Raw genomic sequence first — 26,222 nt, 5'->3', positions numbered from 1 at the left:
CTTCAGCTCTACCCATTTCTGCTGTTTACCATCTGGTACCTGCATCTCACATTACTTTGCCAACCAGTCCCTCTGGCCTCTGGTCTGTGCTGTGCTTTGCTGCCCAGATGATTTTTACAGTATCTGTCTGACCATGCCTCTTTTCTGCTTCAGACTTTGTTAGCTTGGCAGCTTTGCAGCGCCCGTTGTGACTGCCCCTGCCTTCCTTTCCACTCTCAGTTCACAGCACTCGCTCCTCGACTGAGCCGGGCCCAGCCATAATGAACCATTTGTAGTAGTGCACACATGCTCTACTGTTTGACACTTGGTTCCTTTGTATTTGCAGGGAGCCCCCTGCCCCCAACTGAATTCTGGCTGGTTTTTCAGAGCCCTGTTGACCTGTGACCTCTGTGGTGAGGCCTTTTCCCTCTTAATAAAATAAGTCAGCCTTGTACTCTATCTTGAGTTTTCTACCTAGAGTTGTACTTTACCTTGTACATCTTGTATACTTCATTTATTGCACTGTATTACTCATACTTGTATTCAGGTGGTTTAACACTGCAAGTGGTCAGTGTGTGGTGCTGTGTGCCTGTAGTCCCAGCTATGCAGCAGGCTGAGGTAGGGGAATCGCTTGAGCCCAGGAGGTTAAGGCTTCAGTGAGCCATGATCACACCACTGTACTCCAGCCTGGGCTACAGAGTGAGACCCTGTCTCAAATCAGACAAAACAAACAAACAAACAAACAAAAACCAAAAGAAACCTGCTGCTAAGATCCAGACTTCAGAGCCACACTGCCTTCTCATCCTTGCTCTCCTGCCCAATATCTTTGTCACATTATCCAAGTTACTTACCCTCTCCATGTTCAGTTTCCTCATTTGTAAATTGGAGCAATAATACCTACTTCATAAGATTGTAGTGAAGATTAAATGAAATGCTGTATTTCATTAAATGTGAGATGCCATTGATGGTAAAATGTACCGTTATTTTATGTACCACTAAAAAGGTTTACATGCCATCAATTGTGAAGAGGATTCTTGATTTCAGAGATGTTAAAATGTGAAAACACACATGCATCATATTCAGTGGGGTGGCCACGTGTTTGTGAGCCAGCACACATTTGCCTTCGCCTCCTGTACTGGACTTCAAACGCAGGATGGGGACTGTGAGTCTCGTTCAATATTGTGTCCTCAGAACCCTGCCAGACAATTTTAGATGATTAACATGTATATTCTAGCAGAGCTGATAACAGACTCTGCTCACAGCTAACCATTTTCTCCTATCTGCAATCAAAGAGCAAACTGGACAGTGTACCTTTTCTTCAGGGCCTCATTTCTAAGAGGGTATGGCAACTCATCTGTTGCTCAGCCATGGTGGTGTCTTCATCTTGTTCCCACTTACTGGTTCAGTTGTGTTATGAACCAAAATATGGGATATAAAGAACTGTAACCCACATAGTCTTGTTGCCCTTGCTTTTAAGTGGTTTTCAGAATTATTTGAATTTCTTTTTTTTTTTCTTTTCCTACTTTCCGCCTAAAGGTTTTTCTCCTGAATACGATAGAAGAATGATGAGTGATCTTGTGTGCGGGCAGGTGGGGAGATCTGGACAGTAGCACCCTTTATTAAAATGTGGCCCCTGAGGAACAGTCAGTGATAGGTTCTAATCTTGGTGTAAAAACCAAGATCTTGGCATTGGGGTGTGAGAGGGGTGATATGAAGTCTTTTCCAAACATTTTTTTCCCCAAAGTCCTGGTTTTATTAGTGACTAGAATAGGCTGAAATCTGGATGTGTTTTCATGGATAATTGTCTTTCTCAGTTGCTCCGTGATTCTGCCATTACATTGGTAGTTTTTGATGTTATTAAAAAGCTTTAAAATTTTTTTTTATGTGTGCTTATTGAGATACTAGGAGAGCTTGAATTGGGGACTGTTAATCAGGTGATTTGTTGAAGGTCTTAAATCTTCATGTAAACTACAATATTATTCCTTGTATTTTGAAAGATAAAATAATCTTGCTTAATAGCAACAGCCAAAGACCAATTTATTTGTATATTTTAGCTAACTTTGAAATTTTCTTAGTGAAGAACAATTAAGTGACTTCATTATCTTACTGAACCAGGTGTGGGAACAAAAGTTAGATTTTGTTTTAAAAAAAAAAGCAGCTGAACAATAGCTGGGCGGGGGGGTTGGTTCATTTCTGTCATCCGTAAACAAAGTGAGAACAGGAAAGAATCGAGTGACTTCATGTTCAGTGTCACTATTTGTGTCCGGCATAGTGAATACATCGAAGGTCCTTTCCTCTTTGTTATGAATAGGGCTTTGTAAAAGAACAAACAAAATCCCTCACGACTTTTATTACATCTGTAACTCATTGAGATCCCTTTGTTCTAACTAAGAGGACACCTGGCCAGGAGAGACAGGGCAGATCACCAAGCAAGCCCACACTTCGTGGAACAGCAGAGTTTTCATTGAGGATCGTAAGATTATGTGCAGGTCTCTAGGAAGGAAGGAAGTGGGTGTTCTGGTCGCCAGACACCAGAATCTGGTGTGTCTGTATTCAAGGAAAAGCCTAGTGAGGCTATTAATCAGCGAAATGGGATCCTAGAGGAATGGCGAATTTCCCCTACAGAGGACCCCAAGTGTTTTAAAGTGAGTGGGAAGAAAAGGAGGGACCTCTGAATCTTGTGTGAAGATGGCATGCCTATCTTGTGCTGATAAAGCAGGTGGTTTAAAAAATTCTTCTATTCAAGTAGCAAATATAGAGACGATTCCTCGTTTAAAGAACTCAGTTTACTTTCCTAGTGAGGGTTGGCTGTCTGTTCTTACTACCAGCACTTTACTAAGTATAGATGTTTCTGATTTTCTGGATCTACATTGGAACCCTAGTTTACCTCCCACAGAAATAATGTTTCCTCCTGATTTACAAAAAACCCATTTTAATTGATGCACCTGCCAGCTATTGAATAGTGAAGGGGTCAATGAATGTTCTTCCACCTGAAATGGCTGTAAAACTGGATGAACTTGTCAGAAACACTTTTGGGCTCTGGAAATTGACCAAAAGCAAACAACAATTTGAGAAGCATTAATTAATGAAAAACTGCTGACTTTTAGATAAAAACAGTGGGAATTGATGGTATTCTTGCTTGCAGTTAGCCTGTTGCCCATTCCTTGGCAAAGTAATGCTACCAGGGTCTCAGCCCGATGGGTTCTTCTTGACTACTGCCCAGAAAAACCAATGCACTGAGAACAGCAGGTATTGCAGCAAAGAAAGAGTTTAATAATTGCAGGGTCAGCCAAACAGAGGGACAGAGGAGGTATTTCACAAATCTGCCTCTCTGAGAATTCAAATTAAGGGTGCTTTGGTTGGCAGGGGCCTGGAGAACTGTAATGATTGACTGGGGATGAAAGCATAGGGGTGTCTAAAACTGTTTTTGCACAGCTGAGTCAGTTCCTGGGAGGAGGTCTCAGGTGGTGTCTCCTGATCTGCCAAAGTGCTACTCTGAAAAATATCTCAAAGAGCAGTTCTTTAGGTTTGGCAATAGTGATGTTTTCTGTAGGAGTAGTTGAGGAAGTTATAAATCTTGCAATCCCTGGTTACATGACTCTGAAACAGTAAGCAATTTAGAGAAAAGCAAGCTAAGCAATGGCAGGTCATGGTCAGGTGTGCCTATTCTTTAGCAAAGATGTAGTCCCTACCATAATTCTAACCTTGTGACCTTTTGTTAGTCTTTACAAATATGGTTTCAACTTTTTTTTTTTTAAACAAAATAATGTGATTTTATTTGTATTCAAAAAGCATTAGGCTTTAGACTTTTTTAATCAAAGAAGGTTATTACTTATAAGGGGCTAGTTTTTTGTTTAATAATACTTAATGCAATGCTTAATGACTCCTCCCATCCCTGCAGACAACATTTTAATTATACAATGCAGAATGTCGCATAATTATTTGGAAAATCTCTAATTTTAATATTTTTTCCCAAATCCTCTGTCTCCCCTCACATGTAAATTACCCATGGCTATTATTCTTTCTTTTTTTAAAATTATTATTATACTTAAAGTTCTAGGGTACATGTGCACAATATGCAGGTTTGTTACATATGTATCCATGTGCCATGTTGGTGTGCTGCACCCATTAACTCGTCATTTACATTAGGTATATCTCCTAATGCTATCCTCCCCACTCTCCCAACCCCACAACAGGCCCTGGTGTGTGATGTTCCCTTTCCTGTGTCCAAATGTTCTCGTTGTTCAATTCCTGCCTATGAGTGAGAACATGCGGTGTTTGGTTTTCTGTTCTTGCGATCGTTTGCTGAGAATGATGGTTTCCAGCTGCATCCATGTCCCTACAAAGGACATGAACTCATCTTATTTTATGGCTGCATAGTATTCCATGGTGTATATGTGCCACATTTTCTTAATCCAGTCTGTCATTGATGGACATTTGGGTTGGTTCCAAGTCTTTGCCATTGTGAATAGTGCTGCAATAAACATACGTGTACATGTGTCTTTATAGCAGCATGATTTATAATCCTTTTGGTATATACCCAGTAATGGGATGGCTGGGTCAAATGGTATTTCTGGTTCTAGATCCTTGAGGAATGGCCACACTGTTTTCCACAATGGTTGAACTAGTTTACAGTCCCACCAACAGCGTAAAAGTGTTCCTATTTCTGCACGTCCTCTCCAGCACCTCTTGTTTCCTGAGTTTTTAATGATCACCATTCTAACTGGTGTAAGATGGTATCTCATTGTGGTTTTGATTTGCATGTCTCTGATGGCCAGTGATGATGAGCATTTTTTCATGTGTATGTTGGCTGCATAAATGTCTTCTTTTGAGAAGTGTCTGTTCATACCCTTTGCCCACTTTCTGATGGGGTTGTTTGTTTTTTTCTTGTAAATTTGTTTGTGTTCTTTGTAGGTTCTGGATATTAACCCTTCGTCAGATGAGTAGATTGCAAAAATTTTCTCCCATTCTGTAGGTTGCCTGTTCACTCTGATGGTAGTTACCTTTGCTGTGTGGAAGCTCTTTAGTTTAATTAGAGCCCATTTGTCAGTTTTGGCTTTTGTTGCCATTGCTTTTGGTGTTTTAGACATGAAGTCCTTGCCCATGCCTATGACCTGAATGGTATTGCCTAGGTTTTCTTCTAGGGTTTTTATGGTTTTAGGTCTAACATTTAAGTCTCTAATCCATCTTGAATTAATTTTTGTATAAGGTGTAAGGAAGGGATCCAGTTTCAGCTTTCCACATATGGCTAGCCAGTTTTCCCAGCACCATTTATTAAATAGGGAATCCTTTCCCCATTTCTTGTTTTTGTCAGTTTTGTCAAAGATCAGATGGCTGTAGATGTGTGGTATTATTTCTGAGGGCTCTGTTCTGTTCCATTGGTCTATATCTCTGTTTTGGTACCAATGCCATGCTGTTTTGGTTACCATAGCCTTGTAGTATAGTTTGAAGTCAGGTAGCATGATGCCTCCAGCTTTGTTCTTTTGGCTTAGGATTGTCTTGGCAATGGGGGCTCTTTTTTGGTTCCATATGAACTCTAAAGTAGTTTTTTCCAATTCTGTGAAGAAAGTCATTGGTAGCTTAATGGGGATGGCATTGAATCTGTAAATTACCTTGGGCAGTATGGCCATTTTCATGACACTGATTCTTTCTATCCATGAGCATGGAATGTTCTTCTGTTTGTTTGTGTCCTCTTTTATTTCATTGAACAGTGGTTTGTAGTTCTCCTTGAAGAGGTCCTTCACATCCCTTGTAAGTTGGATTCCTAGGTATTTTATTCTCTTTGAAACAATTGTGAATGGGAGTTCACTCGTGATTTGGCTGTTTGTCTGTTATTGGTGTGTAAGAATGCTTGTGATTTTTGCACATTGATTTTGTATCCTGAGACTTTGCTGAAGTTTCTTATCAGCTTAAGGAGATTTTGGGCTGAGATGATGGGGTTTTCTAAATATACAATCATGTCATCTGCAAACAGGGACAATTTGACTTCCTCTTTTCCTAATTGAATACTCTTTATTTCTTTCTCCTGCCTGATTGCCCTGGCCAGAACTTCCAACACTATGTTAAATAGGAGTGGTGGGAGAGGGCATCTCTGTCTTGTGCCAGTTTCAAAGGGAATGCTTCCAGTTTTTGCCCATTCAGTATGATATTGGCTGTGGGTTTGTCATAAATAGCTCTTACTATTTTGAGATACGTTCCATCAATACCGAATTTATTGAGAGTTTTTAGCATGAAGGGCTGTTGAATTTTGTCAAAGGCCTTTTCTGCATCTATTGAGATAATCATGTAGTTTTTGTCTTTGGTTCTGTTTATATGCTGGATTATGTTTATTGATTTGCGTATGTTGAACCAGACTTGCATCCCAGGGATGAAGCCCACTTGTATCATGGTGGATAAGCTTTTTGATGTACTGCTGGATTCGGTTTGCCAGTATTTTATTGAGGATTTTTACATCAATGTTCATCAGTGATGTTGGTCTAAAATTCTCTTTTTTGTTGTTGTGTCTCTGCCAGGCTTTGGTATCAGGATGATGTTGGCCTCATCAAATGAGTTAGGGAGGATTCCCTCTTTTTCTGTTGATTGGAATAGTTTCAGAAGGAATGGTACCAGCTCCTCCTTGTACGTCTGGTAGAATTCGGCTGTGAATTCATCTGGTCCTGGACTTTTTTTGGTTGGTAGGCTATTAATTATTGCCTCAATTTCAGAGCCTGTTATTGGTCTATTCAGGGATTCAACTTCTTCCTAGTTTAGTCTTGGGAGAGTGTATGTGTCCAGGAATTTATCCATTTCTTCTAGGTTTTCTAGTTTATTTGCGTGGAGGTGTTCATAGTATTCTCTGACGGTAGTTTGTATTTCTGTGGGTCGGTGGTAATATCCCCTTTATCATTTTTTAATTTGATTCTTCTCTCTTTTCTTCTTTATTAGTCTTGCTAGCGGTCTATCAATTTTGTTGATCTTTTCAAAAACCCAGCTCCTGGATTCATTGATTTTTTTGAAGGATTTTTTGTGTCTCTATCTCCTTCAGTTTTGCTCTGATCTTAGTTATTTCTTGCCTTCTGCTAGTGTTTGAATGTGTTTGCTCTTGCTTCTCTAGTTCTTTTAATTGTGATGTTAGGGTGTCAATTTTAGATCTTTCCTGCTTTCTCTTGTGGGCATTTAGTGCTATAAATTTCCCTCTACACAGTGCTTTGAATGTGTCCCAGAGATTCTGGTATGTTGTATCTTTGTTCTCATTGGTTTCAAAGAACATCTTCATTTCTGCCTTCCTTTCGTTATGTACCCAGTAGTCATTCAGGAGCAGGTTGTTCAGTTTCCATGTAGTTGAGCAGTTTTGAGTGAGTTTCTTAATCCTGAGTTCTAGTTTGATTGCACTGTGGTCTGAGAGACAGTTTGTTATAATTTCTGTACTTTTACATTTGCTGAGGAGTGCTTTACTTCCAACTATATGATCAGTTTTGGAATAAGTGTGATGTGGTGCTGAGAAGAATGTATATTCTGTTGCTTTGGGGTGGAGTGTTCTGTAGATGTCTATTAGGTCTGCTTGGTGCAGAGCTGAGTTCAATTCCTGGATATCCTTGTTAACTTTCTGTCTCGTTGATCTGTCTAATGTTGACAGTGGGGTGTTAATGTCTCCCATTATTATTGTGTGGCAGTCTAAGAAGTGTCTTTGTGAATCTCTAAGGACTTGCTTTATGAGTCTGGGTGCTCCTGTATTAGGTGCATATATATTTAGGATAATTAGCTCTTCTTGTTGAATTGATCCCTTTACCATTATGTAATGGCCTTCTTTGCCTCTTTTAATCTTTGTTGGTTTAAAGTCTGTTTTATCAGTCGGGCACAGTGGCTCATGCCTGTAATCCCAGCACTTTGGGAGGCTGAGGCAGGAGGATCACAAGGTTAGGAGATTGAGACCATCCTGACTCACATGGTGAAACCCCGTCTCTACTAAAAATACAAAAAATTAGCTGGGCGTGGTGGCGGGCTCCTGTAGTCCCAGCTATTGGGGAGACTGAGGCAGGAGAATGTCATGAACCCAGGAGGCAGAGTTTGCAGTGAGCTGAGATCATACCACTGCACTCCAGCCTGAGCAACAGAGTGAGACTCCATCTCAAAATAAATAAATAAATAAATAAAGTCTGTTTTATCAGAGACTAGGATTGCAACCCCTGCCTTTTTTTGTTTTCTATTTGCTTGGTAGATCTTCCTCCATCTCTTTATTTTGAGCCTATGTGTGTGTCTCGGCAGATGAGATGGGTCTCCTGAATATAGCACACTGATGGGTCTTGACTCTTTATCCAATTTGCCAGTCTGTGTCTTTTAATTGGAGCATTTAGCCCATTTACATTTAAGGTTAATATTGTTATGTGTGCATTTGATCCTGTCATTATGATGTTAGCTGGTTATTTTGCTCATTAGTTGATGCAGTTTCTTCCTAGCATCGATGGTCTTTACATTTTGGTATGTTTTTGCAGTGGCTGGTACCAGTTGTTCCTTTCCATGTTTGTGCTTCCTTTAGGAGCTCTTGTGGGGCAGGCCTGGTGGTGACAAAATCTCTCAGCATTTGGTTGTCTGTAAAGGATTTTATTTCTCCTTCACTTATGAAACTTAGTTTGGCTGGATATGATATTCTGGGTTGAAAATTCCTTTCTTTAAGAATGTTGAATATTGGCCCCCACACTCTTCTGGCTTGTAGAGTTTCTGCTGAGAGATCCGCTGTTAGTCTGATGGGCTTCCCTTTGTGGGTAACCCAACCTTTCTCTCTGGCTGTCCTTAACTTTTTTTCCTTCATTTCAACTTTGGTGAATCTGACAATTATGTGTCTTGGGGTTGCTCTTCTTGAGGAGTATCTTTGTGGCATTCTCTGTATTTCCTGAATTTGAATGTTGGCCTGCCTTGCTAGGTTGGGGAAGTTCTCCTGGATAATATCCTGCAGAGTGTTTTCCAACTTGGTTCCATTCTCCCTATCACTTTCAGGTATACCAATCAGATGTAGATTTGGTCTTTTCACATAGTCCCATATTTCTCAGGAGCTTTGTTTGTTTCTTTTTACTCTATTTTTCTCCAAACTTCTCTTCTAGTTTCATTTCATCAGTTTGATCTTCAGTCACTGATACCCTTTCTTCAGTTGATCGAATCACTTATTGAAGCTTGTGCATTTGTCATGTAGTTCTCGTGCCATGGTTTTCAGCTCTCTCAGGTCATTTAAGGACTTCTCTACATTGGTTGTTCTAGTTAGCCATTCATCTAATCTTTGTTCAAGGTTTTTAGCTTGTTTGTGATGTGTTCGAACTTCCTCCTTTAGCTTGGAGAATTTTGATCGTCTGAAGCCTTCTCTCAACTCGTCAAAGTCATTCTCCGTCCAGCTTTGTTCTGCTGCTGGTGAGGAGCTGCATTCCTTTGAAGGGGGAGAGGTGCTCTGATTTTTAGAATTTTCAGCTTTTCTGCTCTGTTTTTTCCCCTCTTTGTGGTTTTATCTACCTTTGGTCTTTGATGATGGTGACGTACAGATGGGGTTTTGGTGTGGATGTCCTTTCTATTTGTTAGTTTTCCTTCTAACAGTCAGGACCCTCAGCTGAAGGTCTGTTGGAGTTTTTGCTAGAGGTCCACTCCAGACCCTGTTTGCCTGGGTATTAGCAGCAGAGGCTGCATTAGAGTGAATATTGCTGAACAGCAAATGTTGCTGCCTAATCGTTCCTCTGGAAGCTTTATCTCAGAGGGGTACTTGGCCATGTGAGGTGTCAGTCTGCCTTTACTGGGGAGTGCCTCCCAGTTAGGCTACTCGGGGGTCAGGGACCCACTTGAGGAGGCAGTCTGTCCGTTCTCAGATCTCAAACTCCATGCTGGGAGAACCACTACTCTCTTCAAAGCTATCAGACAGGGACATTTAAATCTGCAGAGGTTTCTGCTGCCTTTTGTTTGGCTTTGCCCTGTCCCCAGAGGTGGAGTCTACAGAGGCAGGCAGGCCTTCTTGAGCTGCGCTGGGCTCCACCCGGTTCCAGCTTCCAGGCCACTTTGTTTACCTACTCAAGCCTCAGCAATGGCGGATGCCCCTCCCCCAGCCTCGCTGCCATCTTGCAGTTAGACCCCAGATTGCTGTGCTAGCAATGAAGGAGGCCCCGTGGGCATGGGATCCTCCAAGCCTGGTGCGGGATATAATCTCCTGGTGTACCGTTTGCTAAGACCCTTGGAAAAGCACAGTATTAGGGTGGGAGTGACTCGATTTTCCAGGTGCTGTGTGTCACGGTTTCCCTTGGCTAGGAAAGGGAATTCCCTTACTCCTTGTGCTTCCCGGGTGAGGTGATGCCTTGCCCTGCTTTGGTTCTCGCTTGGTGGGCTGCACCCACTGTCCCGCACCCACTGTCCAACATGCCCCAGTGAGATGAACCCGGTACCTCAGTTGGAAATGCAGAAGTCACCCGTCTTCTGTGTCGCTCACGCTGGGAGATGTAGCCTGGAGCTGTTCCTGTTCGGCCATCTCGGAATCTCAGTCCCCTTTCAACTTTTGAACAAGGGCAGGATCAGTTCAAGAAAGGTTTATTATAACCCCTCCAAAAGCAGTTTAGCCTGATAGAAGCCAGCTTGAGTCAGTTATGTCAGACCTCCCTTACCACTGTAATGTTTGCAAACGTGGTTTCAAGGGCAAGGCTGGCCGTGAAAACCAGCTGACTTGATTTGGAGTGAAAGGCAGAGAACCCCATGCAGTAGCTAACAGAATGCCTCCAGCTTTCCTAGCCTAAGGGTGGTCCATCATTTAACAGGGAGATCTTGGAAGTGAGAGAGCCATCAAGGGACTTGATGAGATCTCCACACACCCCTGGCTGATGATGGCTGCATCTCAGCACAGATGAGGCCTGAGAGGACCTGGGGGAAAGTAAAAGCTAGGGCTGGCTGGAAAAAGATGGAACTTTGAACAACTCTCTTACTTGCTTCGGGTGTTTGAGCATAAGCTCCGACTAATCATTGACTGACCACTCAGATATGCAGACACGGGGGCAACCTCTAGAGTGAGGCTAAAAGATAACACTGAGGCTTTAAAAAACTGAGTAGAGACATCAGCTGCTGCATCAGTTCTCACTGTGAGTGAGAAAGATTCAGTGGATTAACTTCAGGCTAAGAAACAAAAACAGCCCAGCAGTGCTCAAGAAAAAGTTGATTAAAATCCAGAGTTACTGTCATGTATTATCTAACATGTCCAGTTTAAAAAATTATAAGAAATGAGGAAAAAAGCAGTCAATTGAAACCGCCTCTAAATGGACCCAGATGTTGGGTTTACCAGACAAAACAACTGTTATAAATACATTTAAAGAACTAAGATAATGAGGATCATGATTTAACAAATAGGGAATATAGATAAAGAAATGGAAACTTTGAAAAGGAAACAAATGAAAGTCCTAGAGCTGAAAAGTAATGAACCGAAATGAAAAGTTCACGATAAGTGCTACATAGTGATTTGCAATGGCCAAAGAATCAGTGAACTTAAGGGTATGTCAAAGGTATTAGCCAATCTGAAGAAAAAAGGTATAAAAAATATTGAAGAAAAATAAACAGAGCTTCAGAGACCTATGGAATAATATCCCATGCACCAACAATGTTTAATGTGAGTTACAAAAGAGAGGGGAGAGAGAAAGGGACAGAAAAAGCATTTGAGGAAATGATGGCCATTGATATCCCAAATTTGATGTAAAACATTAATCTGTGGATCCAAGAAGCTCAACAGACCTCAAATAGGATAAACACAAACAGATCTTCACTAAGTCATACTGCTGAAAGACAAAGATGAGGAGAATATCTTGAGAGCAGTGAGGGAAAAACAACTCATTTTAGAGACAGCAATGATAAAATTCTTATCAGAACAGTGGAGGCCAGAAGGAAATAGAATGACATATTCAAAATGCTGAAGGAAAAATTTTCAATTACAAGTTCTATATCCAGCAAAATTATCCTTCAGAAATGAAGGTTTAGTAAAGACATTCCAAGATAAACAAAGACCTGCTTTATAAGAAATTCCAAAGGAAGTCCTTAAGGTTGAAAGGAAGTCCATAGGAAGGAATGAGAAGCTCCAGAAATGGTAAACAGGTGGGTAAATGTGGAAGTCTGTATGCATCTCTCTTTTCTTGAGTTTTTAAAGGACAAAACAGTGTTTAAAGCAATAACTATAATGCTATATTATTGGTATTGTAAAATTAGTAGATGCCGTATATATGACAGTAATAGCTCAAAGGATGACAGAAAATGAAGCTGTATTGGAGCAAGCTGGCCATATTTTATCAGAATTAAGTCAGTATTAATCTGAAATAGATTGTGATGAAATGAGACACATGGTAATTCCTAGAGCAATTGCTAAATAACTAAAAAGTATACATTGAAAGAATCAACAGAGGAATTAAAATAGTTCACTACCAAATATTTGTTTAATACAAAAGAAGGCACTAAAGGAGGAACAAAAAAGGCCTGAGACATAGCTAAAACAAATAGCAGTTAAATCTAACCATATAAATACTTACAGTAAATATTAATCAGAAGTCAGAAGTTGTCAGACTGGATGAAAAAAAAAAATCTAACCATATGTTTGTTGTCTACAAGAAAAACACTTTAAAGACATGAATAGGTTGAAGGTAAAAGAGTGGAAAAGATGTAAGCCATGCAAACAGAAACCAGATGAGTGTTAGAATAGCCAGAGAAAAATACTCTTGGGACTAATAAATGAGGCTGGCAAGGTTGCAGTTTATAAGACCAGTGTGCAAAATCAGTTATATTTCTATATATTACAAATTGAGAGTCCAGAAATGCAGGTATAAAAACAATTCCATTCACAGCAACATCAAAAAGAATAAAATACTTAGGAATAAATTTAATAAAATAATTGCAATTGCACTTGAAAACTATAAAACATTCCTGAGAGAAGGAAGATTAAATGGAGAAGTATTTTATACTTATGAGTTGGAAGACTTTACATTGTTAAGATGGAATTTCTTCACAAATTCATCTGTAGATTTAATGCAATTCCTAACAGAAACACTGGCAGGTTTTAAGCTTTTCCTAAAATTTATATGGAAATACTAAGGACCTTAAATAACCGAGATAATTTTGAAAAAGAACAACAGAGTTTGAGGATTTATACTCCTGAGTTTCAAAACTAATACTACTGTGATCAAGACATTGTGCTATTGGCATAAGGATAGACATATAAATCTTTGCAACAAAATTGAGAGTTCCAAAATAAACCTTTATGGTCAGTTGAGTTTTGACAAAAGTGCCAAGGCAGTTGGAAAAGGATAGTTTTTTCAATACACAGTGCTGGGACAATCAGGTTTCTATATGCACAGAAATGAACCTGATCCTTACCTCACATCGTACATAAAAATCAACTTAAAATGCATCGTAGTCCTAAATGTAGCAGCTAAACCTTTAAAACTTCAGAAGACAATATGGGAGAAACTCTCTGTGACTTTTCAGTTGGGCAAAGACTTCTTAGGTATGACCACCAAGGAATTGTCCATAAAGAATAAAATTGGCTGGGTGTGGTAGCACATGCCTATGATCCCAGCACTTTGGGAAGCTGAGGGAAGAGGATTACTTGAGGCCAGGAGTTTGAGACCAGCCTGGGCAACATAGTGAGACCCAATTGTTTTTAAGTAGAAAAGTACCCCAATGTGGTGGTGCACACCTGTAGTCCTAGCTGCTTGGAAGGCTAAGGCAGGAAGATCACTTGAACCCAGGAGTCCAAGGTACATTGAGCTATGATTGTACCACTGTGCTCCAGCCTGAGAAACAGTGAGAACCTGTCTCAAAAAAAATTAAAAATAAATCATAATAAAATAAAAAAATTGAATACTCGTTTTTCAGAATTTAAAACTTTTACTATTCAAAAGACACCTTTAAGAAAATGAAGAGATAAGCCACAGGAGAAAAATACTTGCAAAACATGTGTCTGATATAGGACTTGGATCCAGAAGATGTACAGAACTCGTACAATCAATACCAAGAAGACCACCCAATTTAAAGATGGACAAAACTGCTGGTTAGACATTTCATGGCTAATATGCAAATTAAAAGATGCTCAAGATCACTAGTCATTAGTGAATTGCAAATTAAAACTATAATGAAATTATAACTATGATATGTAATAACCACTATATATCCATTAGAATGGATGTAGTTTAAAAGACTGACAATACCCAGCATTAGTGAGGATATGAAGAAACTGGAATCTTCAGACGTTGCTTACAGGAGCATAAAAATTATAGTCACTTTGGAAAACATTTTGGTTGAAAGTTAAACATTAACTTACCATATGCCCTGAAAAGTCTGTTGTTAGGTTTCTACCCAGGGTAAAAACATATGTCCACATCAAGTAGCATTATTCATTAATAGCCAAAAGCTTCAAACAGCCCAGATATTCACTGGCTGGTGAAAGGATAAACGAAATGTGGCATGTTCATGCAGTGGAATACTATTCAGCAGTTTACAAAGAACAAACTGCTGAGGTATGCTGCAACATGGATGAACCTCAAGAGCATGCTAAGTGGAAGAAGCCAGATACAAAAGACTACATATTGTATTATTTTATTTACATGAGATTCCCAGAAAAGACAGATCTAGAGACAGAAAATGATTGGTGGTTGCCTAGGGTTGAGGGTACAATTAGGGATTACTGCAAGTAACCACAAGGAAACTCTTGGGGCAGTGGTCTTGCAGTATGGTCACACAACTCTACACATTTACTAAAAATTGTTGAATTGTACACATACAATAAGTAAATTTCATAGTGTGTAAATTATACATCAATAAAGCTGTTTAATAAAAAGCCTATTTCAGTGAGGCTTGCGAGCCTTTTAGGCCTGGAGCAGTAACAGCTCCTTAATTCAGTATTCCTTCTGCCTTTCCGGTAGGAGCTATAATTCAGGTTAAACAAATATGGGCACACCTGTTTTATTGCATTCCATTTTATTGTGCACCATAGATACTGCCTTTTTTCTTTTTGTTAAACAAACAGAAAGTTTGTGACATCCCTGCACCCAGCAAATCCATCAATGCTGGTTTCCAGCAACATGTGTTCACTTAGGGACTCTGTGTTACATTTGATAGTTCTGACAACACGTCAAACATTATTGTCTCTGTTATGGTGATCTGAGATCAGTGATCTTTGATGTTACTATTGTAATTGTTTAGGGGCACTGTACACTGTGTCCATTTCCTGTTGAAAATGAATGTAAATGGAGCAAAGATGCAAACTGAACCCTGGGACCCCAGGATAAGAAGGAATCTGCAAAGGGCTTGTGCAAAAATTGTTTGTTTCCAAATAATTTCTTAATCAGTTTTATTTAAGTACAACTTATCCAAAATAAAATAAAGCTGCCTGTTCCATGAGCTTGGACAAATGTATAGACCAGTGTGACTACCACTCTAAATCTAGATATAGCACATTTCACTTGTCCCAGAAAGTTCCTTCGTGATCTTTTCCAGTCAGTCCATCCTGTCTTCTGCAACCGATGATCTGCTTTCTGTCACCATAGATCAATTTAGCTCGCTCTAGAATTTCATAGCAACGGAATCATACGTTCTGTAATCTTTTGTGTCTGGCATTTTTTACTCAGCTTAATGTTTAAAAAACTCAGCCCTGTTGTTGTGTTTCACAGTTTGTTCCTTTTTCTTCCACAGTATGAATATATCTCAATTTATGTATCCTTTCACCTATTAGTGGACATTGAGTCGTTTAAAAATTCAAGAATGGGCTATTAGGAGTAAAACTTCTGAAACATTCTTCAAGTCTTTTTGTTGATACATATTTTCTTTTCTCTTGTGTAAACACCTAGGAGAGGAATTGCTGGGGAATCAGATAAAAATATTTTAATCCAGTAAGAAATTGCCAGACTTCCCAAAGTAATTGTACCATTCTACACTCCCACTGGCAATGTATACGAGTGCCAATTCCTTTCCGTTCCCGCCAGCGGTCGGTGTTCTCAGCCTTTTCCATGGTGCTCAGTCTGACGGATATAGTGATATTTCACTGTGATTTTAATTTAGATTTCTCTGATGATTAATGATGTCAAACATTTTTTCCTGTGCTGTTTGACGAATTGTATATCTTCTTTTGGGACATTTTGTTCATATCTGTTGACTGTTGGGTTTAATTTTTGTTATAATTCATTATTTCTGTTTTGGATGTAAGTCCTTTGTCAGATAGATAAATTATGAAAAAATGTTTTCAACCTATGCCTTTTCATTTCCTCAGTGGTGAGTTTTGAAGAGCAGAACTTTTAAATTTTGATGAAGTGAATTTCATTTTTTAGTTAGGAGCTTTTTATCTTCTACTGAGAAATCTGTGTCTGCCCTTGGTTTATGAATAGTTTCTCCTAGAAGTTTTACAGTTCTTGTTTTTGTGCCTAGATCAGTGATCCATATTGAGTTAATTTTTGTGTATGTTAAGAGACAAGGGTTGGAATTTATTTTTTCTATATGTATGTTCATTTGTCCCAGCACTGTTTGTTGCAAATACTTCTTCCTTTTGAATTGCAGTTTACCATCTACGTATGGCTTTATTTCTGTACTCTTTATTCTGTTCATTGATCTATGTGTCTAACTTTAGGCCAATGTCATACTGTCTTGGTTACTGAAGCTTCATACTTAGTCTTTAAATCAGGTAATGTAATTCCTCTAACTTTTCAAAAAAATGCATAAAACACTATAAAACAGAAAGTACATAGTAAACAGTCTTGGCAAATATAAACAGAGGGGAAGGCAGAATAGAGAGAAAAAAGTTAGTATTCAAATGTGCAAGCCTTCTGTGCAGTTGGGCTACAACCAAAGCCGTCGAAGCCTGAGAACCTCGGAGAGTAAACAGTTTAATTTGATTTCATCGTGTTAAAACAAACACTCATTTGTTCGTTTTTGTTTTCATTCCCATCAGGATTTTGAACCTTTTGGTGACATCACCTGTTTTCCTTTTTTGAAAACAATTCGTTTTTAGTTCTCTTCAGCCTTTCTAGTTCATTAATTCCCATAGTTGCTGCTACATGGGAATTAGCAATTTCCCTGAGCAATTTCCACTCTGTATCTAACACCTAAGTGAACAGATATTTTAGATGTGGTTTCACCTTTTGAAATAAGGCAGCAATTCAACAGTTCTTATTCAATTAATAAGAAAATGTTCTGTTCTGGAACTCTTCAGAAGCTGTTGATTTTATTTTGATATTAGTAATAATCATATCTGAATTCTTTTGGCTGTGAAGAGCAGAAATCCCAACTTATAGTAGTATCTGAATGGTGTAAACAGCAGAGAAAGGTTACCTCTCGAAGCTAGAAGTCATGAGACAAGGCACCTCGTTTTCATTAATTCAGCAGCTCAGTGTTGATGAGGACATCAAAACACTTATTTTGCCGTCTCAGCATATTGACTTTGTCCTCAGGCTAGCTCCTTGTAAGCTAAAGATGGACACTGCACATACAGACGTGCCAACAGCAAGTGTCACACTAAGAGTAAGAAAGGCCTTTCCAAAAGCTCTGTGTCAGGCTTCATCAACCAGACCTAAGTTTTCTGCCTCCCATAAACCAGTCAATTGCAAGGAGGGTGAGATGACAGTGATGGGGTTACCGTAGCCAGGATCCTTGGAATAGTGCATCCACCTTTTAGAAGTGAGAGAACCAGGAAGCAGAAGGATAGTCACTTTCTAAGGTCACACAGGTAGGAATAATAATAAGTGATTGGGACTGTTATTTAAATCCTGCCCAGGTCGGTCTGGATTTTATTTGCATGTATATTCTTCTATTTGAAGACATTCAGTGAAATTCATAAATGGACTGTTGCACTTAAAATAATTTGTGCACATAGTGGCTTATATGTCTGCTTTCTCTGCTGATGTGTGAACTTGAAAAATCAAAGGCTTTTCCCAACACCCTTCCCTGCAGTCTAATTCGAAAGACAAGATAGCAACAAAAGTTTGATGTGCTTTTGGAGGAGTACAGACAGTAAACAAAACAAAACAGAAAAACCCCCACCACCTAGAATTCTTTCTCAAGTTAGATTGTCCAGAGCTGGTATAGCAGCTCAACAGTGTCATTAAAGAACCAGGTTTCCCGCCTTGTTCTGCCTCTTAGCTTATTACCTCATGGGTGCAAGATGGCTGCTACAGCAGCCGTCAGATCCATATTCTAGGTAGAGAGAGTGGCAAAAATGTGAAAAGCCCCACCCGCTGTGTCTGTTTTCCTTTTTTCAGGAAAACCGTCTAGCACTGTGTGATAGAAATACAATGCAAGCCACAGATATAATTTAAAGGTTTCTGGCTGGGCATGGTGGCTCATGCTTGTAATTCCAGCACTTTGGGAGGCTGAGGCAGGTGGATCACTTGAGGTCAGGAGTTCAAGACCAGCCTGGCCAATGTGGTGAAACCTTATCTCTACTAAAATTACAAAAATTAGCTGGGTGTGATGGCGGGTACCTATAGTCCCAGCTACTCGAGAGGCCGAGGCAGGAGAATCGCTTGAACCTGGGAGTTAGAGATTGCAGTGAGCTGAGATTGTGCCACTGCACTCCAGACTGGGCGACAGAGCTAGACTCAGTCTCAGAAAAAAAAAAAAAATTCCAGTAGTCACAGTTTAAAAACTGAAAAAAAAAGCACATTAATATATTTTAGTAATAACATTCCGTTTTACCCAATATAGCCAAAATAATATTTCAAAGTATAATCAATGAAAACAATTTTTGTTTTTATACTTAGTCTTCAAAATCTGGGGTGTATTTTACAATTGCAGCTTATCTTAGTTTATACTAGCCACATTTCAAGAGCTCAGTAACTACATGTGGCTAGTAGGGGTATATTGGTGAGTACCAACTAACTGGCTTTCTAGAAAAAAATGCATAAATATGCATACGTGAGTTTATTGTAAATTTTACAAATTTAACAGACTTAGTGCACAATTTACAAATAATAATGAGAATAGAATATCCTTTATTTTCAATTCTGTGTAGCTCGTTGATTCTCACAAAACACTTTCATTGATTTTTTTTTGCTTGTTTGTTTCTGAACTCTCATAGCTAACTTATGGCTGCAATTCAACTGTAATCTGACCAAAATGACTATGAATAAATGCTTGGTTACTATCCTGTTTAGTAAAGTAGTTGCTCACATTATTGGCAAATGAATGTAGTTCCAATATGAACGTTGGTTAATATTTTTGCTTATGTTAATGAGATTTTTGGTTTTTTGTTTGTTTTCTGTTTAAGCTGTACTGGCTACAGTCATGATACGCTGTATCGAGGTGCACCCATCACCCAAGCGGTATACACTGTACCATATTTGTAATCTTTTATCCCTTGCCCCCCCTCCCACTCTTCCTCCCAAGTCCCCAAAGTCCATTGTATCATTCTTATGCCTTTGCATCCTCATAGCTTAGTTCCCACATATCACAACATACGATGTTTGGTTTTCCATTCATGAGTTACTTCACTTACAGTAATAGTCTCCAGTCTCATCCAGGTCACTGCAAATGCTGTTCCTTTTTATGGCTGAGTAGTATTCCATCATATATATATACACCACAGTTTCTTTATTCACTTGTTGATTGATGGGCATTTGGGTTGGTTCCACGGTTTTGCAGTTGTGAATTGTGCGCTATAAACATGCATGTGCAAGTATCTTTTTCAAATAATGACTTTTTTTTTCCTCTGGGTAGATACCCAGTAGTGGGATTGCTGGATCAAATGGTAGTTCTACTTTTAATTCTTAAAGGAATCTCCACACTGCTTTCCATAGTGACTGTACTAGTTTACATTCCCACCAGCAGTGTAGAAGTGTTCCCTGATCACTGCATCCACACTATTATATACAGTTTTTTTATTATGACCATTCTTGCAGGAGTGAGGTGGTATCGCATTGTGGTTTTGATTTGCATTTCCCTGATCATTAGTGATGTGAGCATTTTTTCATATGTTTGTTGGCCATTTGTATATCTTCTTTTGAGAACTGTCTATTCATGTCCTTAGCCCACTTTTTGATGGGATTGTTTGTTTTTTTCTTACTGATTGAGTTTGTTGTAGATTCTGGATATTAGTCCTTTATTAGATGTACAGGTTGTAAAGATTTTCTCCCACTCTGTGGATTGTCTGTTTACTCTGCTGACTGTTCCTTTTGCTATGCAAAAGCTCTCCAGTTTAATTAGGTCCCAACTATTTATCTTCATTTTTATTGCATTTGCTTTTGGGTTCTTGGTCATGAAATCCTTGCCTAAGCCAAAGTCTAGAAGGGTTTTTCCAATGTTATCTTCTAGGATTTTTATAGTTTCAGGTCTTAGGTTTAAGTCTTTAACCCATCTTGAGTTGATTTTTGTATAAGGTGAGAGATGAGGATCCAGTTTCATTCTCCTACGTGTGGCTAGCCAATTATCCATTTGTTGAAAAGGGTGTCCTTTCCCCATTTTACTTTTTTGTTTGCTTTGTTGAAGATCAGTTGGCTCTAAGTATTTGGGTTTATTTATGGGTTCTGTATTCTGTTCCACTGGTCTGTGTGCCTATTTTTATACCAGTACCATGCTGTTTTTGTGACTATGGCCTTATAGTATAGTTTGAAATCAGGTAGTGTGATGCTTCCAGATTTGTCCTTTTTGCTTAGTCTTGCTTTGGCTATGCGGGCTCTTTTTTGGTTCCATATGAATTTTAGAACTGCTTTTTCTAACTCTGTGAAGAATGATGGTGGTATTTTGATGGGGATTGCATTGAATTTGTAAATTGCTTTTGGCAGTATGGTCATTTCCATAATACTGATTCTATCCATCCATGAGCATAGGATGTGTTTTCCATTTGTTTGTGTCATCTATGGTTTCCTTCAGCAGTGTTTTGTCGTTTTCCTTGTAGTGATCTTTTGACTCCTTGGTTAGGTGTATTCCTTAGTATTTTATTTTTTTGCAGCTCTTGTAGAAGGGGTTGAATTACTGATTTGATTATCCACTTTGTTGCTGTTTGGTGTATGGAAGAGCTATGGATTTCTGTACATTAATCTTGTATCCAGAAAACTTTGCTGAATTCTTTTATCAATAAGTTCTAGGAGCTTTCTGGAGGAGTCCTTAGGGTTTTCAAGGTAAATTGACTTCCTTTTTACTGATGTGGATGCCCTTTTCTTTTCTTTTCTCCTCTCTCTCTCTTTCTCTCTTTCTTTCTGTCTTTCTGTCTTTCTTATTGCTTTAGCTAGGACTTCCAGTACTGTGTTGAAGAGGAGTGCTGAGAGTGGGCATCCTTGTCTTGTTCCTGTTCTCAGCAAGAATGCTTTCAACTTTTCCCCATTCGGTGTTATGTTGGCTGTGGGTTTGTCATAGATGGCTTTTATTACATTAAGGTATGTCCCTTGTATACCAATTTGCTGTGGGTTTTAATCATAGAGGCATGCAGGATATTTGCCAAATCCTTTTTCTGCATCTGTTGAGATATCATGTGATTTTTAATTCTGTCTATGATTTGCACTGTATTCTATTGGTAAAAACAAGTTATTAAGTCTAGCATAGATTCAAGGGGGATGGGACAGGAAAGTGTCTTAATTTAGTGTTTCTGTAAAGAAATACCTGAGACTGGGTAATTTATAAAGAGAAAAAGTTTATTTGGCTTATGGTTCTGATGATTAGAAAGTTCAACATTGAGCATCTGCCTCTGGTGAGGGCCTCAGGCTGCTTCTCCATGTGGCAGAAGGTGAAGGGGAGCCAGTGTGTGCAGAGACCATGTGGCCAGAGCGGAGGAAAGAGCAGGGAGGTGCCAGGCTCTTTTTAACAACCAGCTCTCAAGAGAATAAACAGAGTGAGAACTCACTCACCTCCTCATCCCCCAGGGAAGGCATTCATCTACATGAGGGATCTGCCCCCATGACCCAGACACCTCCCATTAGACCCCACCTCCAGCGTTAGAGATTAGATTTCTACATGAAGTTTTAGAGGAGGCAATCATCCAAACTATAGCAAGAATTTTCTTTCAGCTCTTGATGTAAAGAGTTAGACATGTACAACAGGGAGGGATGTTATTGATGGCAGCAGTCTTGAAAGACAGCCAGTCCTCTGGCCCCCACAGTTCACATGAATCCTACATGAAAGTTTACTCACTTTCCTCCCAGGATCCCTAAAGTCTCATCTCATTAGGACATCAAGCTCAAGTTCTTGATCTTGTCATCTAAGTCAGGCCTGGATGAGGCTTCTTGGGGTGGGTCCCCAAGTACAGTTCTTTTTGATCTGAAGGCCAGCGGACTAACAGGCAAGCTTTTTGCCCCTCACACACCTAGTATCCAGGGATGATCAGCAATAGGACAGCTGTAGGAGACACTATTGTTAATGAAAACTATTGGACTGTAAGATGCTTCTCAGCCCTAGTCCACGGTGGTTGTGAAATCCAGACAGATATGTATGATCAGTTCCTTGATTAGGGCCCAGACCCAGTCCCTTGAGTGCATCTATGTGGCTTTTGGCTTCATCCTCTGAGCTCTTGACTCCACACCATGGACTAGTCGTCCTTTTTCATAAGAAATGGCCAGGTTTTGCATTTGAATAGCTTTGCTAGACTGCTTCCTATGGGTAAAATTTGGGGACCTAAACTTCTCTTTTCATTTTGAACTGTCTCTCCTTTTCAGTCTAATCTTTTATAAGCCCATTAGAGAACTATGTGGGCTTCCTGTGTATCTAATTGTAATCCTCTACATTAGACAGAAACGGCACCCACAAATCTCTTTTAGACAGCCTCCTTTCTACTTTGAGAGTCGGGGTGCTGTGTGACAACACCCTTGAGCTTCTTAAAAACTTTTTTTAAATCTATCGTAAGAGAATGTCTAAGAGGCATGCCCTTAGGATTCTTAGAAACGGCTTCTTATCTGACATATTCCATGAAGGTGTTTGGTTACAGTAGCACCCCATTTTCAGTTATCAGTTTCTGTTTTGATTATGTCATTACATGAAAACATAGTGGCTTAAAACAAAGTGATACTCTGTATTAGGTTGCTTATGACTGTGGGTAAGCAGTTCAGGAAGGGTTCCACTGGATAGCATCATCTTTTTTCCATGTGGAATTAGCTTCCTCACTCACATGTCTAACCACTTGGTGCTCCTTGGTGCCTCACTCTCCATCTCCACCCTGCTCCTCTCTCCTTCACCCCTCTTTCCTTCCTTCCTTCTCTCCTAGATGTGTGTGATCAGTTCCTTGATTAGGGCCTAGACCCAACCCAATCCCCAACCCTTCCTTTATCCCACCTTTTCTCTCTTGTTCTTTCTCTCTCTCTCTTTCTGTGCATTGTCTCTCATCCTCCAGAATCTCTACATGTAGTGGTCTCAGGATAGTCACACTTCTTCCCGACAACCAAATTCTAAAAGGCAAAAAGTAGAAACTGCCAGGTTAATTATGGTTCGCACCTGGAACTAGCAAAATGTTGCTTCTGTAATCCGCTGGTCTGTGCAGTTAGAAGGCCAGCCCACACTCGAAGTGGGCAGAGAGGTAGACTCCTCCTCTTGACAGGGAGCAGCACAGGCTGCAGAAGAGCGTATGAAATGGGAGATACTGTTTTGGGCATTTTTGGAAAGTGCAGCCACATAATTTTTAGAAATTATTTTAAATGTGATTTCTCAACGCTTTGTGTATGGGTATCCATATATGCTATTTTTGTCAGATATAGCAATCATGAATATATTAACTTTGTTAAACATTTGGATTAAGAAGCTCTCCTTCCCTGTTCTTTGCTCAGGAATAATTCAAAAGATTATAATTAACTATTTGTCAAAAGTTTGAAACAACTTTCATAAAACCACCTGAACTGCCTACATGACAAAGATTTTTATTTGGTCAAATTTTTTTTTTAGTTAAAGGTTTTTCCCCCCCTTGATTTCTTCTATATCATATATGTTTAGAAAGTCTTTCCCCAATTTCAGAACATTTGACTATTTAGTCACAGTTCCTATTTGTTGTATATTTTACATGTAATTCATTAATCCGCATAGAATTGTTTTGGTGTGAGATGAAGGCATAGCTTTCTTTTCCCCACCCAGATTTTGAACCAATTAGATAACAACTCATCCATTCCCTGATAATTTGCATTGCAGCCTTCATCCTATTCAATGTTAAGTATTCTGGAGTCTGTTTCTGGGTTTCTCTTCTCTCCTGTTGATATATAAGTTCTTTTTCCCATGCTGTGTTTTTAATTTTAACTATATTCCAAGCATCTTAAGTTTGTAGAAATCACTAAGTGTTCATAGCTATGAAATGTGTGTAAATGCCACCCGACTCATACTAAGAAGGTATGCTTTTAGACTATCGAAGACAAGTTTTTTTCAAAATTCTATTAAGAATTTGTTTAATGTATACCTTAGCCAAATATTTTTGTGCTAACTTTTGTGTCCTAGAAAGGAGGAATAAATGGAATACATACTAACCACGTATTTATGTTCATGATCATGACTTTCAGATATATAAATTAGTGTGTGTGTGTCTCTCACAAGGAAATGAATAAAATGAATTTACCATTGAAGGTGATAGTCAAGTAAACTGAAGCAGATGCTAGAAAAGAGTTTTCCTAATTTATTAAAGAAGGCTGTTTGTAGAGTAGATCTAGTAATATTTAATTTCTGAACCATGTCATTTAGCTAATAAATTACTTTAAAATGTACTCTTTAACAAAATGAGTCTTTTATCTTCATTAATGTAGCTTATTTTTGTTTTGCAGTTACTGCTTTGTGTTTGCTCTGGGATACCTCACAGTGTGCCAAGTTACTCGAGTCTATATCTTTGACTATGGACAATATTCTGCTGATTTTTCAGGGTAAGATGAAAACTGATTCAGTGGCCTGTTTATCCATTCTAACAAGGTGGTTAAAGAACAAAATATATTTGCATTTAGTAGTTCCAGTGAAAAGCTATTATTAAATATTTTAGTTGAAAATTTCTTTCTAAATTTAGAATTTCCCTCTTGTAAGTAGTCTTTTATAGTACTGTCTAAGTCAGTAAGAGCCTTGTTCTGCTTCTTCCTACCTAACGGGTCTTCCTTTGGTTCTTAGGTCCTTGGGCTAGGTCAGTCTGAGTTTCCTAGAGAAGATGCTCAAGGATGCATTTTACTTCTATGCATTTCACCTCTTTGCAGTGTTCTCCATTCAACACCAGTATTCAGTTGAGCAGTAGAAATAACTTCTAGTATTTGTTCCTTCGAAGGGGATTTATTTTCTTCCTGGTGCTAGATGAGTCTTTTTGTCCTGTAACAAAACTGATTATATGTTATCAGGGGAACTAGCCCCCAATATTTCAATGTAGGTTCTTTTTATTTTTGCCAAGTGTCGACCAGTCTGAGAAATAAAGAGAAAGAGTACAAAGAGAGGAATTTTACAGCTGGGTTGCTGGGGGTGACATCACATATCAGTAGGTCCATGATGCCCCCTGAGCTGTAAAACCAGCAAGTTTTTGTTAGGGATTTCAAAAGGGGAGGGGGTGTACGAACAGGGAGTAGGTCACAAAGATCACATGCTTCAAAGGGCAAAAAAGGAGAACAAAGTTCACGTGCTTCTGAGGCCAATAAAGATCACAAGGCAAAGGGCAAAGCAAGATCACAAGGCAAGGGCAAAATTAGAATTACTGATGAGGGTCTATGTTCGGCTGTGCACATATTGTCTTGATAAACATCTTAAACAACAGAAAACAGAGTTCGAGAACAGAGAACCGGTCTGACCTCAAATTCACCAGGGTGGGATTTTTTTCACCCTAATAAGCCTGAGGGTACTGCAGGAGACCAGGGCATATTTCAGTCCTTATCTCAACCACATAAGACAGAGACTCCCACAGCGGCCATTTATAGACCTCCCCAGGAATGCAATTCTTTTCCTAGGGTCTTAATATTTAATATTCCTTGCCAGGAGAAGAATTTAGCAATATCTCTCCTACTTGCATGTCTGAAGAAAATGTGGCTCTATTCTGCCCAACCCCACAGGCAGTCAGACCTTATGGTTGTCTCCCCTTGTTCCTTAAAATCACTGTTATTCTGATATTTTTCAAGGTGCACTGATTTCATATTGTTCAAACACACGTTTTACAATCAATTTGTACAGTAGTGGTCCTGAGGTGACATACATCCTCAGCTTATGAAGATAACAGGATTAAGAGATTAAAGTAAGACAGGCGTAAGAAATTATAAGAGTATTATTAGGGAAATGATAAATGTCCATATTAAAATGAAATCTTCACAATTTATGTTCAGAGATTGCAGTAAAGACAGGCGTAAGAAATTATAAAGGTACCAATTTTGGGG

The 26,222-nt window shown here is 39.2% G+C and overlaps 1 protein-coding gene across 5 annotated transcripts in view; it reads left to right on the top strand.

The window, feature by feature from the left end:
• The window catches only part of MBOAT2 (membrane bound O-acyltransferase domain containing 2), a 147,939-nt gene that overhangs the window by 74,099 nt on the left and 47,618 nt on the right, over positions 1–26,222 (top strand). For all 5 annotated transcript variants that reach the window (XR_003115296.1, XR_003115295.1, XM_025354337.1 and 2 more), the window contains one exon: positions 24,654–24,749. Coding sequence is in view for 2 of the 5 variants with exons in the window: in XM_025354337.1 (XP_025210122.1) it covers positions 24,654–24,749 (96 nt within the window). In the remaining 3 variants the exon portion in view is untranslated. The remainder of the gene's footprint in view (positions 1–24,653; positions 24,750–26,222) is intronic.

Source organism: Theropithecus gelada, chromosome 13 (assembly GCF_003255815.1).
Source record: "Theropithecus gelada isolate Dixy chromosome 13, Tgel_1.0, whole genome shotgun sequence".
NCBI classification, from domain to species: domain Eukaryota; kingdom Metazoa; phylum Chordata; class Mammalia; order Primates; family Cercopithecidae; genus Theropithecus; species Theropithecus gelada.
Note: the sequence above shows the minus strand (reverse complement) of the source record. Positions and strands in the feature narration are given on the sequence as shown.